This window comes from Mytilus californianus, unplaced genomic scaffold (genome assembly GCF_021869535.1).
Source record: "Mytilus californianus isolate M0D057914Y unplaced genomic scaffold, xbMytCali1.0.p SCAF_6, whole genome shotgun sequence".
NCBI lineage: Eukaryota > Metazoa > Mollusca > Bivalvia > Mytilida > Mytilidae > Mytilus > Mytilus californianus.
Genome location: NW_026262712.1, coordinates 63,251,504 through 63,269,491, shown reverse-complemented (window position 1 = coordinate 63,269,491; position 17,988 = coordinate 63,251,504). Strand labels below are relative to the sequence as shown.

At 30.9% G+C, this 17,988-nt stretch overlaps 2 protein-coding genes across 18 annotated transcripts in view; one reads left to right on the top strand and one right to left on the bottom strand.

Annotated features, from left to right (window-relative positions):
- The window catches only part of LOC127704734 (U1 small nuclear ribonucleoprotein A-like), a 1,100,970-nt gene that overhangs the window by 286,146 nt on the left and 796,836 nt on the right, over positions 1 to 17,988 (bottom strand). The window lies entirely within an intron of this gene.
- The window catches only part of LOC127704711 (zinc finger and BTB domain-containing protein 17-like), a 172,083-nt gene that overhangs the window by 65,900 nt on the left and 88,195 nt on the right, over positions 1 to 17,988 (top strand). The window contains exon 5 of one of the 15 annotated variants that reach the window (XM_052208900.1): positions 17,112 to 17,660. The exons of 7 other annotated variants lie outside the window; for them this stretch is intronic. In XM_052208900.1, the coding sequence (XP_052064860.1) occupies positions 17,112 to 17,296 (185 nt within the window). In that variant the 3' untranslated portion in view covers positions 17,297 to 17,660. Of the gene's footprint in view, positions 1 to 1,069; positions 1,276 to 1,932; positions 2,488 to 2,847; positions 3,317 to 5,320; positions 6,221 to 7,384; positions 7,908 to 14,338; positions 14,993 to 15,574; positions 16,744 to 17,111; positions 17,661 to 17,988 lie in introns of those variants that run through there. 7 more of the 15 variants (XM_052208869.1, XM_052208903.1, XM_052208871.1 and 4 more) reach the window with 7 other exon arrangements.

Genomic DNA, 17,988 nt, shown 5'->3' with positions numbered 1-17,988 from the left:
CCATTAGCTATCATTGTATGGTTTTATGTCTTGCTTGGCCCTTTTACAAAAATTGAATGGGAACTAACAGAACATAAAAATGTGCATCAATAGTCTTCTGAAAGTCAATGCATGGTGACCTGGAGTTTAAAACTTTTCCAAATGAAATTTTACTGATGTTTTAAAAGTGGTGTAAATTCCTGTCAAACAAATCAATAAATTTAGGAAAATGTTGAGAATATAAACTTATTTCCTAGATCCAGGAACCTGTAAGCCAGTGCTTGGTTTTGGTTGCTGACTGCAATATTTGTTTTAACCAGTTTCTCGAAGGAAAAATTGTTGTAGTATAAATCATTAGTTCATTCTTTTGAGTGGTTTAACATTTGTCTTACTGGACCTTTAATATCTTACAATACAGAATGAGTTTTACTCATTGCTGTAGTATGTAAGTTGACCTGTGGTTGTTTAAATCCTTGTCCTTTGGTCTCTAGTGGATAGTTATCTCATTTGCAATCTTTCCACATTTCCTGATATTTATATTGAGTTTGTAAAGAGTAAGAATTGTTCTCTCAAAATTGCTGTTTATAAACCGACCTTTATAAGGTGTGTATAAATGACAATCTGCATTGTGAGATGTCATAATTTTGTTTATTAACAGACTTGGTCATTTTAACAGTCTCCGTCTACTGTAGTGCCATGTTTATGAAATTGCGTGTTTCAAGAACAGGAATGACACATCTCAAATTTAATATGAGTAAAAGATCATATACTATCCATCACGATTGTTAAAACAAGTTGTAGAATTTTTAAAAGACAGCTTTTGAATTTCAATATTTTTAAAGCTTTGTTTTATCATTTACTTTTTGTTAAAACTGTAAGATGATCAAGGCTCATCTTATTTAGAAATGTCTGTAACATTAGGAAATCACATGCTGATTTGATAGTTGTGTTCATCTATGCAATTGCAATTTTAAGTCATCTCTCTTAGAGATTGACATTGTTTGAAACTTGCCTAAACATTTTTGACACTCGAATTGTGACATACAGATCATGTCATGCAAGACATTGGACTTTTGTTTGTATGTTTCAGAACAATTATGCTTACATGATGCAATGGGAAGGGACCTATTATTACCAGTGAGAAGACAGTACGATCCTCAGATGTTAGAGCGAGCTATAAATGCAGTAATGTCTGGATCAATGACACAGTCTAAAGCTGCTCGTGTATTTGGTGTTCCACAGACAACAATATCTGGACGAGTGAAAAAATTAAAGCCATGATTTACTATCGTTTCAGTAGTAGATTTAGATTACTTGTGTGATAGTAATGAAAGGACAAACTGTGACAACAGACTTCCACTCTAATGAAAATGTTACAATTGGCATTGCTATTTATTTTCTAAAAGTTATATAAATTAAAACAAAAATTAAACTACTGACGATATTTATTGAACTGTAGCATTTGTAAATCATAGTTTGCAGTAATTAATCTTGATATTTTAATTAAATGTACAATAAAATAGTAATTGAATGAATTATTTCCCATTCTGACATCTTTGGCCCCTTTATAACTGACTACAAGTGATGGGTTTTGCTCATTGTTGAAGATGACCTATAGATGCTTAAATCCTTGTCATTTGGACTAAGGTGGTTAGTTGTCTCATTGGCAGTCATACCACATTTTCATATTTTTATATAGAAGAAAAAATATGCTTACATAGTAAGTAATATGAATTGCATATGCTTGTTGAATATTCGATTTGGTCCATTTCATGATTCTCTCAAAGTTGCAAGTATGCTTGAAAGTTGATTATAAAACGTAGCAAGGTCATAATCAAGCAGAAAGTTCATGTGTTATTGTAAATGGTTGAATGTTAAATAGTTTCTATCATAAAGTTGATGTTTCACAAGTTTAAATACTATAGTCTCTAAATGAAATTGCATGTCTTGCAGGTTTAAGCTCACATTTCATTCAACGAAGGCATCGTAGTACAAGATATAAAAAGTATGATGCAGAAGATCTGGAACGAGCAATGGATGCTATTTGTAATGGAAATATGAAAATTGTTGACGCTGCCAGAATGTATGGCATTCCAGCTACAACATTATCAACACGCTATGCCAAATGCAAAACTAAAAATCTGTTATCACCGGAACAAAGCAAATGAAGTTTGACTGCTGTAAAAAAGTGTTCAATTGAAGAAAAATTCAAATCTTGCAATACAGATTATTAATCATGTTTATATTGATGTGATTTTATTATTAATTTACAATGACTGTAGAAATTACTTTCTGAAATATAATGTAAATATCGAAGAAAAAAAGTTTTCTAAGATTTGGAAAACAAACATTACTTTTTTTTTTTAAATTCTAAGGACTTTTTGTATGATGTAGTGGTAACTTGAAGTGTAGTTGAAATTTATTATTGAAATTTGATAGCTATTTTGTGGTCAAATAAATATTTTTTTATATGTTATTTTTGGTCAAATAAATAATTTTTTATATGCATGTGATGTATTTTCTAGTTTATCAATTGTTCATTATGTTTTTGTGCTGCAAAAATGGAAATGGATAATGAACTTGTGTTTGATTATTCTTTGTATCAAATTTATTTCATGTACACATAGGGCCATGAATATTTTTTTTTAAAGGAGAAAGTTAAGGTTTATGCTTTGTTGCTTATAGTTGGGCTGGGAAAGTGTAATCAGATAGACTTTTTCTAAGTTCGTCATTTTTTTGTGCAGGATGAAAATGGATAAAATTTGAAGACATGTGTAAGGTATATGTTTAAATTTTTGCTTGAAATGATTATAGTTGGATGTTAATTTAAAATATAAGTGAATTACAACTGATTTATATGTATTTCAGAGAAACCATATAGGAAGATTCGATGTTATAGCCATGAAAATTTACAACAGGCAATTGCTGCAGTTCTTAGTGGAGTTTTGTCCCAGAATAAAGCTTCTTTTGTATATGGTGTGCCACAAAAGACAATTTCTAGGAGAATAAGAAAAATAAGGGATCAAGATACCACTTGACACTTGTTACAATCAATTGTGAGCACGAAACCGTGAAAAAAACAAGGAAAAACTGAAGAATGCTAAAATGAAAAAAAAATGTATTAGTTGCTTTGATAAAAAAAATCATGGTGATCTTGAAGTCTGTTTGCTTGTACTTGGAATAGTATAATAAAAATATAAAGCATCCCTTTCATTTAATGAATTATGATAAAAAAATTAAGGATTTGAAACACCATACTTTGGACAAAATATAATGTATAAAAAAAAATTGATGGAAACATGTTTGTTTAATAGAATAAAGTATTTGAAATTGCAAATTATTTGTAAATAAAGAAAGATATTTTGAGGAGCAGTGTGAATTCTGGAATGAAGTCTGAAGACAAACACTAAACATGGACAGTAAAAAGATTACGTATATCAAATATGCGAGGACAATCAGCTCTTTTGAAATGGAAAGATAATTTAAATTCACATATCAGATGGTTTTTCTTGATGGCTTTCTTTTTCTGGCTAAATTGATTTGGCTCTTTGATTGATCATGATTAACCCTCTCCGATGATTTGATTAGATTTGATAGGTGGCTGCGTTCATTCACATAAAGATAGTAAAAGGTACCATGATCTTATTGCATTTGTTATCGCTGATGAGAACAAAATGTGAAACAGGTGTTATGAGATTCCTGAAATCTAATACTTGATTTGGGAATGACTAATGTCCATGTGTGTGTTGTTTACTGGGATAATAAAATTGTTTTACGGCATCACAATAATGTCATCTGACTTCTTGACAATTTGTTGTTGATGGCAGATATCTCACAGTTTCAAAGATCTGTAAAAAAAAAATTCAATTATTTTAGTCTAAACAATTTTGAGCTTGATATTGGTTTGTAGTCATCTGTCTATTAATGACGACTTTTTTTTTGGTTTACCGTCATTGACGTGAACCCCAAGTCTCCTTTTATTCATTTTGAAAAATTACCACAATTTTTGTAAAACATTGTAAAGAGCTATAACTATTCTATAGAAAACTGTATCAGTAAATAATGAAGTTGATGACTACTCATTCTGGTGGCGGCTTTGGGTAAGACTGTGACAGGAGTAACCCTAATGTCTATCATATATCTTTCAGACTATTTCTCCAACTACTGGAGAAAGAAGAAACAACGTGAATATAGTCCAGAAAAATTAGAAGAGGCAGTGAAAGCAGTACTTGAGGGACGCCTGTCACAAAACAAAGCCGCTCATCAATATGGAGTACCGCAGTCAACTATCTCGACTAGGATCTCTAAAATGGGGGCATCTAAACTTTTACTACCACCATTGTTCAGAAAATAATTCAAAATGGATATGACATATATAACAAGTGATATTGTTTTCTCAAACATTCCATCTCCTTTGTACTATGACACTAAATTGATTGACTTGCCTTAAAGCTACTTGGAAGTAAACAAGCTGATTGAGGAAAAATCATTTTTTTTAAGAAAAAGAACATATTGTGATGCATTTGTTGACAAAAATGTTGGAAAAGGGTACAAGTTCTCTTTGATTTTTGTAAAGATAGTTTTGAAGATAACATTTTTGTTGCATTTTCAAACTGGTGTATTTTTATTGTTTATTGATTTGTAGAGAACCTTTATCTGGATTTTAGTCTTACCTTGCAGAAGTTGTTGAGTCAGGTTTCATTTTTTTATTTTTGATAAAATTATAAAAGTAAATGGAGTTGAATGATAAAACGAGATTTTAAATATTTTTTTCCTTCAAGGTCTGGAAGACATTTTGCAGTACTGTAAATCCAGAATTTGATGAATGCAATTTTAGTGTAATTATCTTTCTGCATTTTTTGCATTGATCCAAAACATAGCATTCATATCTGAATTTACAGTATTTAAAATATTGGAAATATAAAATATGGATATTTTGTTCAATTACATTGGCATGTTGAAATACTAAAATTCAGTTTTCCTACTTTTCATTTGGAATAACTACATATTTGCACTATATATCTTTCAGACAACAAATCTGGGAAGATTCACAAGAGTGGAAGATATTGGGTCTATAATCCTGACAATTTAGAAAAGGCCATCCAGGCAGTGCAAGCTGGGCACATGTCCAAAAGCAGGGCTGCTCGATATTATGGGGTCCCAAGAACAACAATCTGCTCTCGAATGTTTAGAAAACCACCAGATAGCCAAACAGAATAAAACAAATATAAACTCTAACCAACCTTTAAAACATAAACTGAACAATAATTCAAGATAAGATATTTCCTGTGGAAAATCCAAAAGTCATAAATCTTCTAACAAGTGCATTTATGTCTTTCAGATATCCAGACTAAGGCAAGGAGGAAATTAAGGAAGTACAAACGTGAAAACTTAGAAAACGCTTTGATTGCAGTAAAATCTGGGCAGTTGAGTCAGACAAAGGCTTCACAAACGTTTGGTGTACCTCAGTCTACGATAGCTACCAGAATTTCTTTGTGGAAACGTGCCCAATTCTTAAATAAGAACTTGGATAAATAAACAATCTGGATTGTTTTTTGAAATAGATGTATAGGCTCATTGCTATTTGGTATTTACAAAATAAAACAAAACAAAAAGAAACATGTTTTGTCTGAGACACACCTGTGAATATAAGGAGTACATTCAGTAAAAAGTATCCCTGTACTAGATTAAAAACCCAATATTTTGCATAGTTTGGCTGCAGATCATAATAAGTTGAAAATAAACTTGAGCATTCAACATCATAAAAAATCGATGATAAGTTATCTTTCTATTTGTTTGCAAAGGTAGGCAAAATCCAATAAAGTTTTTCCTTTACATATTTTGAATTTATCATTTATTTTTAACATGAAAACAAATCAAGAGTTTCATCAAGTTGCAATGTTCCTGCAAAGAGGCTTAGTTAAATGCTGACAACACTTTTGAAATATTGAGGAGAATGCAAAGTTGATTTGAAAATAGGCATGTGAAACTCTTTGTCTCTTAGATTTATTTTTCACTTGTCTATGGGTTGGATTTTATATATGGTTGAAGCAGTGAAGATGTGTTATTATGAGATTTTTCTATTTTTACAAAGGTTCTGTTATGAAGGTTTGAACACAAATGTTAACAACAGTTATGTTACACAATTCTAAACATAGGCCTTGATGGTTTTCATTGTAATATTTGTTTTTTTCTGAAAATGGTGTAAAATTGTTGTAAAATAAAAGTTGTCAATGTTGTACTGATGATTATTATTTTGTTTTTGGACAAAACTGACAATATAAATACAATGAAGACATTTCAATATGTTAGATCCCCATCTGTCCTTTGAATACTAGTCTGAAAGTGGACTAAGAAATATTTGTCTGATTATGCTAGAACAATAAACTTTATTGCAAACTCTAGAACATGTGATTTGATAGAGGTTCCGTCAAAAATGAAAGATTTTAATTTGATAGAGATTTTAAGTTTATTACTTCTATGAAATGAATGTTCAGGTAGTAAATCATGCCTGTTTATGTGTTTCAGATCATCATAAAAGAGGAAAGAAAATGAAACCCCATAACAACCAGAATTATTTAGGAAAAACAGTAGTGAAAGAAGAAAAGATTATTCCAATCCAAGATCCCATATTTAAAGTGTTTCCATCTCAAAGGGGTTTTAGCCTTAATCAGAAGCAAAGACGTGGGCCAAAGCCAAAATCTTATAGACATGAAGATTTAGATAAAGCCGTTGAAACTGTCTTAGCAGGGAAAATGACTCAGACTCAAGCAGCCCTCTTTTATGGTGTCCCTCAACCTTCAATTGGTTGTAGAATTTCACGTTCAAGGAAAAAGGAAGAAAATAAAATCTGAATGTCATAGCATCTATGCCTCAAATTCTGTTTGTCTAGTTTTGGTCCCCCCCACCTTATAATTGTCCTCAAAATCATTTGTAACTTTTATGCTGTCAGAAAGAATGGGTTTGACTTGTAAAATTAATTTAAATGATAGTGTTTTTGAGAGCATCTGCATTGATGTGATTTGCAAAAGATTTTTCAATTTTGATTATATAGATTACTATGTTGAAGGCCAGAGCTCTGATACTTTATAAAAAAAAATCATGTATTTGCTCTTTATTAATATGTGTGGAAAAGGTTTTTTTTTCTGTGTTAATCAAATATGGAAGTGATGCAAGATTTATTTGAAATGGTATTTATTTAGCCTGTGACTTTTTGACATGCTGTTTTTCTGGTACATCCTTGTTTATGGATTTATAATAATGTTTAAATTTTGAGATAGATGAAAAATAAAAAGCTTATCATTGAAAACATACCACAAGATCGTACACTTGAATTAATTAAAAACAGGTAGAAAATCAAAATCTAAATGAAAGAGAAAATGATTCTATTCCTTATATGTTTCAGACCAATCACGAAATAATGCTTCAGACCAATCACGAAATAATGCTTCAGACCAATCACGAAATAATGCTAACAGGCGATGGAGAAGAGATTACAAGCCACAAAAACTGGAACAGGCAATTACAGAAGTATTAGCGGGCCGTATGTCACAATGTCAGGCTGCCCGTGTGTTTGGTGTTCCTCAGCCAACTATTTGTTGTAGATTGAAAAAAATGACTTGATTTTTTTTTTCATGGACACTTTTTAAGAATATTTTTGGTGTTGGGTGTTTTATATGTAATTTGACATTTTTTCTATCTTGAATATACATTTGTACTTGCCTGTAGCCAGCTTGTTGGACTTTTGAAATATCAATTTTTGAAATAATAAAGAATTTGGGGTCTAGTAATAAATTTCCCAAGTTACACAAGAGCACTTGCAACTGCCTGTTGAATAGCAACAAAAGTGTTTTTATCTTAAGTTAAAAAGATGTAAAATTTAACCAGAGTTTTGTTTAAGGTTCTCCATAATGTAATTGTGTAATTTTATCAAAAGATTCTTATGTGTTTCAGATTCTTTGGTCCAACCAGAGAGGCGTCTTCTGCGAAAGCAAGGACCCAAAAAAGAATACAGTCCCAAAAACATGGAAATGGCTATAAAAGCAGTAATTGAAGGGAAAATGACCCAGAGTCAAGCATCTAGGGAATATGGGGTTCCTCAACCAACCATTTCTTTTAAAATTCGTAAACTGCAACAATTGTCAAATACATTTACTTAATGATTTTTGGAAATATATCTTGAACAAGGTTCAAGGGCATGATCTCATAAGTTTATGAAGTTAGTTGATTGGTTGTATCTTGATATTGAGCATTTTTGAGCATTTTAGAGCATTTATGATGAAATCCACGGAAATGTTGATTTATTCACATGTTAAATCCTGTTTTGTTGTGTTTCAGATTGTTTTCTGAATTATCAAGGTCAGCAATATGAGAAGTCTCAACCTATAAAACAATATAGTCCAGACTCAATGGAACTTGCAATTCAAGCAGTGCTAAATGGCAAACTCAACCAAAGTCAAGCCTCAAGGTTGTATGGGGTCCCTCAACCTGCTATCTCGTACCAAATACGCAAACGAGAGAGGCTCAAGCTAAAAAATTCTTAGAAACCAACAAAAAAAATGTTATAAAAGTACTTGTACAAATCCTGGAATCACCATTTTTATTAGGTACTTTAATATGTTTTCTTTGGAAGTAACATATATAGAGATTTAAGTATGAAATACCTCTGTAAGATTTAATTTTGTCTAAGAATGAAAAATAAAATAAAATAAAATAAGGAAGCTCACATGTTATTGACACCTTGGAATTTAAGAACAGGTACCCTAATTTAAGAGCTGACTTCCGTCAGCATTTGCAAGCAAGGTTTGATAAGACAAAGGCTGCTAAGATATTAACTGTGTAAGCTGTTTGATTGTCCTTCTTGTTGTAGAAAGAATTTGTAATGTATTGTATATAATATAGGATAATGTGTATATTTACTTCAATGTATTTATGTTAATATCTGAATATCACAATTTAATAAAAGGAGCTTTTGATTTTGTCATGTGCGTGTAGGGATTTTGTGTTATGAAAAATACACCTTATCCATTCTTTTCTATTTTGTTTTTATAATATGAAAATGATTTGTAGTTATGATTTTTAGTTAAAAGAGTTAAGTCTGGAAGATTGAAAAGATGATAAGATACTGTTGATTCTTTATTATTCGTTAGGTACCAATTTTCATTGATTTCTTGAGTATACACCAATCCTGAATTTAAATATCCAAGGAATTTTAATTTCTGTTAGGCTTGTATGCAAACTTTGACAAAACCATGAAATCAAGGATTTAAGATAATACCATATAAATATATATTATTTGATAAAATGGCACATCATTGATCTGATGAAAATCCCATGTGATATACTATGCTCCTTAAAGTTAGGGCAGAGAGTATGTAGCGAAAACTAACAGCTGATTTTAACGTGATTGGGCACATCATATATTTTATGCTTTAACTCAAAGAAAGATGACATCACATATTGTTGACATCATTATACATACTAAAAATTCATTTTTTAACATTTGAAAAATGAGGATGAAATGAATCATGGTTGTAATATTTCATTAAAATATTAAAAGTTTTTATTCTCATTAATTACTCTGTAATTATACGACTGCAAAAAAATTTTTGTGGTCATATATTGGTATATGACGTTGGCGTCGTCGTCATCCGAAGACACATTAGTTTTCGCACTCTAACTTTAGATCTCAATGAAATTTTACCATAAGGTTCAATACCACAAAAGGAAGGTGGGGATTGATTTTGGGGGTTATGGTACCAACTGTTAAGGAAATAGGGGCCAAAAAGGGGCCAAAAATAAGCATTTTTGTAACTTCCAGACATAACTTGTGTGTAAGTGTATGGATCTCTCTGACATTGTACCACAAGGTTCCATATCACAAAGGGAATGCTGGGATTGATTTTGGGGGTAATTGCCTCCAAATTTTAGGAATTCGGGGCCAAAAGGGACAAAAAAACAAGCATTTTTCTAGTTTCATGACAATAACTTGTGTGTAAGTCTATGGATCTCTCTGACATTGTATCTTAAGGTTCCATATCACAAAGGGAAAGCTGGGATTGATTTTGGGGGTAATTGCCTCCAAATTTTAGGAATTAGGGGCCAAAAAGGGGCAAAAAACAAGCATTTTTCTAGTTTCATGACAATAACTTGTGTGTAAGTGTATGGATCTTTATGAAATTGTACTACAATGTTCCATATCACAAAGGGAAAGCTGGAATTGAGTTTGGGGGTAATTGCCCAAACATTTTAGGAAAAAGGGGCTAAAAAACACATTTTTCTAGTTTCCAGACAATAACTTGTGTTCAAGTGTATGGATCTCTCTGAAATTGTACTGCAAGGTACCATACCACAAAGGGAAGGCTGGGATTGAGTTTGGGGGTAATGAATCATAAGGGGGTTCACAAAATTTTGGGGGGGGGGGGATTTTCTTTCCTTTTTTTTTTTTTTGAATTTTCCATTTTAAATTGGTTATTTCTGATTTATATATAAAAGCAAATAATAATGATATGGTTTGAATAGGTAAAATTTTTTAAGTTCTCAGACCACTTTCATTCTGTGTCAGAAACCTATGCTGTGTCAAATATTTAATTACAATCCAAATTCAGTGCTGTATCCAGCTTGAATGTTGTGTCCATACTTGCCCCAACTGTTCAGGGTTCGACCTCTGCGGTCGTATCAAGCTGCGCCCCAGCAGAGCATTTTATTTTGATAATTGTAATGAAGGTTGTTTTTCATTCCATTGGTGCATTGTTGTTTAATTACTATTGATTGATTTGTATATAATGTTACTCTCAATGTAAACACAAAGTTATTTCATTAATAAATTGTTGAAAAGTGAGAAGTGCCTTGTACTGAAAGCCAGTTTTATTTGATAGTTTATAAATTACTATGTGAAAAAGAAGAAAGCAAAGATATAGGACAAAATAGACTCCATATTGTTGTGCAAAATACAACCAATACGGAAAACCTGTACTGATGTGAGAATATTTAATAAGAAGTTGGACAAGACAAGTGCAAAAGATTTAATCTTTAATCATGTAGCGCTTATTTCTTCTCAAGTCTAAAATATTTACAATTAAGGAGGCATACATTTGGAAAGATCTTTTTTAGAAGAAAGAAAAAAAAACAGATGTCTTTTACCAGAAATCTGAAAAATACATAAGTTAATGAGTGTATTTTCATCCATACACCACTACTACTTCCTGATGTAAAAAGTGTGAAATGTTGAAAAAGAGAGAAAACAGTTTATCTACACAAGACATTGGATTCATTGTCCCATTCAATAGATATGTGAATTCACATATATTTATCCCACACAGCCAAATAGAAGCCCTACTTTAGCAAGGGGTTTTACTTACGGACAGGAGATGTCCAGGGATGACCATATTTGTGTCCCCCATTCATCCCTTGTGGTCTAAATGAAAGAAAATGTGGGGTAAATACAAAGAAAAAGCAACCAAACACAACAAATACAAACGAATTTTGAGGTCATCATAGATTCATGTGTCAGTACCATATGTAAAAAACTGATTTCTAACTTTTCTCCAAAAAGTCTGTAAAAGGTCTGACATCAACACCAAATTGTTAAATGGAGGAAAAATAAATATTTGTAGATAAGTATATGAAATCTGTATAGAGGAAGGAAGATAGTTCTTCATATTTCCTATAAAGGAAATAAATATTGAACATGATCAATGGGAGGTTGGTCTTTAAGATTCTTTATAGATAGAAGAAATATTCACAGAAGATCAAATGTTGGACTTATACTGTGTACTGTAAATTCAGAAATTTTTGCGATGTTTTTATTATTGCGAAAAATGCGACAGGGTTATAATCGCAATAAATTAAACTCGCATTTTGTCATTTTCTATATGAATTAAATAGGATTTTTCTCAATATCGCAAAAATTAAAATCGCAATTTAGTCTAAAATGACAAAATCGCAATAATAAATGCACACAATAATTTCTGAATTTACAGTAGATGAAATCATCACTGCAAATGAAAGATCAGAGGTTGTCTTTCAAATTCTCTAAAATTGATATCAATTTCAGATTTGAAAAAGGTCTGAGGTATAGTTCTCCATGAAATTCACATTATTTGGACTCTATTGGATATTTGTCTCATTGGCAATCATACACATCTTATTTTATATCAATCAAATACCATATATAGCAGATAAAGCAATATAATTCATGAAAGATCAATTAGTTAGGCCTTCATATGATATTCCATGAAATATATATTATACACGAGAGATCAGATGTTTGCCTCTATATTTGATATACTATTATTAAGATGAAAAAATCACAAGGCATGAGAGGTCAGAGGTTGGTTATTGAATAGTGTTTCCTTGTGATCAAGTTACATAGTTTCTCATACAATAATATTGGACATGCTGGCAAAAAATTAATCCAAAGAAAAAATAGATAATATTGACAACATAGTATAAATAACATTCCTAATGGTATAACTCTTACCATTGAACATTTTTACTTTTTTAAGTAAATATTTGTCACAGTCGTTATAGTATTCACATTATTTAATTTGTTCATCATGTGTCGTCTTAATTTAGTATTTTTTTTTGCATTTGGTTGATATCTAAAAAATCCTTTTGAGTGTCTGTTCAGATAAATATGGTAATATGTGCTTGTAATAATTTTGTAAATATTGCCGGTATTTTTAATGATCAATCTGTTAAGGAACAAATTCCTGGCTATTTGATAATACTGAACTCCCTCTTATTTGTTATGTTTACAAAAAATCTACCCGGAAATATGTGTTTAATTACAGCAAAGTGTGTAAAGATGTAAAAATCAGTGACAATACACCTACGTCATGAAATTGCAGTAATTCCGATACATTTATGGCCTCAGTTCCCATGTTATAACAGGAGACCTTAACATCGTTTGTGACCGAGAGTTGAAATATCATTCTCATTGGTGGCCTTGGCTGTTATCTGCTCTTTGGTCGGGTTGTTGTCTCTTTGACATATTCCCCATTTCCATTCTCAATTTTATTGATTTATATTTGAGATATTTTTTGCATGAGCTCAAAGGTTGCTGTGTTTCCACTGGTTTTTATTAGCAAAATTGCTTTTAGGATATAGAGATGTGTAAATTTGCTTTTGATCACAAATGGTGAATCATTAAATAAATTGTTCACACAGTTGTAACTAGGAAAAAGTAATTACTTAAATACATTTGGCATATTTTTTAAAGCTTATTTCCTGTTCTACAGTATTTCAGTACAAGTTTCACATCAATATATCTGGTTTATTTACTGTGTTTTTGGTGTCTTTTTCAGAGATAAGAAGGTCAAAAGGTCGAATTGGGTTTTATAAACCTCAGAATTTAGAGAAAGCCATCCTAGCTGTAATAACCGGAAGACTGAATCAGTCGCAGGCTGCTGATAAATTTGATGTCACTCAGTCAACCATTTCTCGAAGATTAAGAAAAATGAAATCTCAATCAACTCAGGAACACTTTACTTCTGTTAAACAATCACAATTAGACACCCAGTCAAACTTGAAACCTCCTTAAACAGACTATGCTGGATTAAAAAAAAATTTATGAAACAAATCTATATACTCAATAGAAATTATTAGTAATAGTATTAAACTCTTATAAACTCTTATAAAGACAGCAGTTATTAACCTGAATGAAGAGATTCTGTTGTAAAAGTAACATTTTCATTATGTGACCATGTGTTATTTTTTGAATTTTGATAATTGTAATAGTGTTGTTGATTTGTATTCCTAAAACCACTGTTCTAATGGACAATTCTGTTTCTTGGAATTTCTTGAATAGTATGAAAAATGAATCATATTGCCAAATTATGTTGGGATAGAAAGATTTAAATGAAACTTTTGAAGATTTGATGTCTCAGTTGTGAGGATAAACAAATGGAAATTGTGAACAAAATATTTAACTAAGGAAAGAAATTTCTTGATGTAAATGTACAAAGATCAATTTATGAACATGTGACAAGAAAGGTGTTTGTGTGTTGCTGGTTTTTCTTCCTGTAGAGGGTTACACCATTGAGAGATAGATGGTGCTAGTTGACATAATAATCAACTTTTGTTTGCTATACCTGTATACCATATGGCAGGAAGCTCCAGTCAAATATTTTTTATTTGTACCTCTTGATATTGTATAGTGTAGATTGTGTAAATTTGTTGATGAGAATTATTAATGGTTATTGACTCATTTTGATTGAAAATGGAAACAAAATCACGTTTTTTTTTTTATAGCTTCATTCCATTTTGTGATTGAGATGTCACATTAAATAGTTTCAAACATTGTTGCTATAGAACAAATAGTGTTATTACTTTCTATATTCTTTTGGTGTCTTTTCAGGTTTTGGGAGGACAAGTTATAGAGGTAGAAATGTGCCTCATAATATAGAGGAAGCCATCTTGTCAGTCACTTCAGGAAAACTTAATCAGTCACAAGCGGCTCAAAAATATGGTGTGACTCAGCCAACTATTTCTCGTAGACTGGCAAAGATGGGATTTAAAATGCCAAAAATCTAATTTCTAATTTTCTGCATGGATTGTGTGTATAATAGTTCAATAGGATTCAGTTGTTAAAACAATTATATTGATTTGTCTATAGAAATTAGTTGTACAATTTGGACGTCTATATTTAGAATATTGATATTGTACAGTTTGATGGCATATCTTGTAATTTTCCATTCATATATAATGTGTTTTCTCTATAATGTAAATGAAGATGATCATAAGTTACTGTGGATATGTTAGTATAAAAAAAACTGATAAAGGAAATTGTAGAAAATTCAGTTTTAAATTTATGAATAAGATTCAAGCTCATTGGGACGTCTTCATATTTGAAAAACAAAATTGAATGTGTATTGGGGGTGCCCAATTGTCAAAGGAGACATGTATATTTCAAGCTTTATGTAAACAACTGGATACATATTTTTTCTTGTATTTTCATTCTTTGTTGTCATTGATTTTTGATATAGAATTCAATAAAAAATCTATAAACTTATCTGTATCTGTTTGTACTTGCAATAAAAATGAAACCAGTTTGGTAACTTGAGAGTTGCACAATGTCTGATTATGGTTTCCAGTTTTAACAAGTCAGCAATCGAATCTATCAATGATTTATGTCCTTGAGGGAACTATGGTTTCATTTCAGATCTTTGATGGATTCTGGTAAATTTTTTCAAAACTTTTTTTTAGGCCGATACAATTTCGAGCTTGATATATTGTATAGAAACTTGTATATGGTTAAAGACCATTTGTGTGTGTAAAGTTGGGTTGCTGTCTCATTGACATATTCCAATCATCCTCTTTATTCATAGTAATGGGTTAACAATACCATGGGAATGCCATTGGATTTTTATAAACTAAATTGTCGCATCTCTTTTGTACTTGCTTTGTACAACTTCATGGAATTAAAGCTGTAAAATTGAAATTGTTTTTTTTTTTAATTTTAATAATAATTTAAATTTTTTTCAAAAAACCTTAATTTTATAAATCTTGTGGTGATGAATAGAAAAAAGAATACAATGTTGCATAAAATGAAGTAAAAACCTATTTAAAATACTTTATTTTGTATATTTTCCAGAAATATCACAGGATAGAGCTGATAGCATGTTTGAGTTTAGATTGAAGAAGCACACTCAGTATATTCCAGAGAATTTAGAAAAAGCTGTTGAAGCTGTTCTGTCTGGTAGCATGTCTCAATGTCGGGCTGCTGTCGTTTTTGGTGTTTCGCAACCTACTATATCTCGTCATGTCATTCGAAGACGAGAAAAATTCACTTTTCTGAACAAATATAAAATTTGAATGAAGTTTCTGTAGAATAAACTGTATATTGTTGAAAAATTCAGTGTGGATATGTCATAGATTGAAATATAATTTAATATTACCTATATACAAATCAAAACTTTTTCATATTAGAAAATCTCCCTCTTAGGAAGATTTGAGAATTCTGACTCTAGAGTTATAGCTGTGGAGATTACATTTTGAAATTAATAATTTGAAGGGAAAATGCAATTTCCCTGAGTAGTCAACAGTTTAAATTTTCACTAAGTTGAAGATCTATCTCTTGAGGAAATTTTTGAGTTGAAATTTTGCCTAAGAACCATTATGTTTGCTATGAAATTTGATTTCAATTTTTGCCAAAGAATCTATCCTTTTTTTTTACAATCAACACTCTAATGCATTTATTCATTAATGAATTACCGGTAGTTAGGGAAAACAACATTTCATGTAGTTGGTGTGTATAATATGCAAAACCAGCTACGGTTGGTGAATTATTGGTGGTTTAGGGAGATATTTTTACCTGGAGATATTTTTGCCTTCAAAGGTGAAAATTTGCATTCTGGTTTTGAAAAGATTTACACCTTAGACATTAGAACAGCCAGGCTTGTGTTTAAAAAAATGAAAACAACATGTTATAATTTCATGTGTCTGAAGCGCTTTTCTGGAGTTACCTTCATCAGGAACGCTCAAAGCCAAATAATTGAAAGGCAAGGATGTATAAAACCAAAACAATTGAAGATTTAATCCTGTGAAATAATGGAATTTTCAACTTATTGTAACAGAAGATATGTTTATTATTGAATGTGCTGCTGTAGTAATTGATGTTCTTTTAACATTCTTTTAACACTGAAGTTGATCATTTCATTTAATGTCCAATCTGTTGAAATGAAAAATAAGTTAATTGAAATTAAGGTGATGGATTTATGTTTTATCTGTATTTTGATTTATAATAAAGTATTGATTGGTGTCTTTACTGTTTTTTTTTTTTATCTGTGGTATTTTACCATAAACAATACAATTAAATGTGGTTTGATATCTTGGAGAAATTTCAGAAGTCAGGAATATAATTTTGTAGCTTTGACTGAAAATTGCCACCTTACTAAATGGCAACTGCGTGGGTCAAGTGATAGATGAATTAATATTGATAGATTTACTCAAAGAATTTTTGTATTACCTGCATGAACTGTAAGGTGAATACTGGCATTACTTGGGTTTGAATTCTGAGAAATTAAACGTAATTAATATGATGGAAGTGTAAGAAAATGTTTTCTAAGCATTGTTTTTAGATTTACCTATAAATCTGTTTCATTTTACAAATAGTTTATACTATATTTCAGTGTTGGTAAAGAAACGACCAAGAACAAAACACAAAATGTATGAGCGTGAGAACTTGGAAAAGGCATTAGAGGCAGTGATGTCTGGACGCATGACACAGTATAAGGCTGCTCAAGTTTTTCAAGTTTCACAGCCAACTATATCACGGAAAATCAATTTAATGAAAGAATATATCAAAAAGACTTGATAGTATAGAACCTTATGAAACTTGAAAAGAAATCAATGTGGAAATTGGAATTTCAATTAATCAACCTCATGTGTTCTCATTGTATTTCATTTAGAATAGAGAGAGACAGTTATAGTCAGATTTTTTGCCTCCCAGTGAATTTATTTACAATGCTGAAAAAGTTTCAACAAAGTATAGTTGAATTACACATATTTATTGAATAACATTATAAGAAAAGGAAAAACTCAGTATTGAGCTGGTTGGAAGTATATTGATTCAAATTTAAATTAGGTTGTGAATATTTATATCCTAGAATGGTTTGGGATTTTTTTCTGTAAATGTAGTTATTTTCATGCTATGAATATATATAAATATTATAAAATGATTGCTTTCTACTTTTCTACCTTGGTGTTGTGTAACAGTTTTTGAACATGACAGAGTGTTGTCTTCAATTAATTTCCAATATGTTACCTGTTTAAAAAAAATCTTCATTCTTGAAAATTGGGATATACTCAACAATATCCAATATGGAGGAATATGGTGTAGCAATTGACAGGTTATTAAATACTCTTCACTACTCAGATATTTATATCGTGTGGTACAGGATTTTTTAGCACATGGCAAGTGCGTTTGACTCAAATCTTAATTGACTGATTATCAGTTTTCCTGCCAAAGCTAGGTGGTTGTCTCCGGCTTTCTCAAACAATAAAATC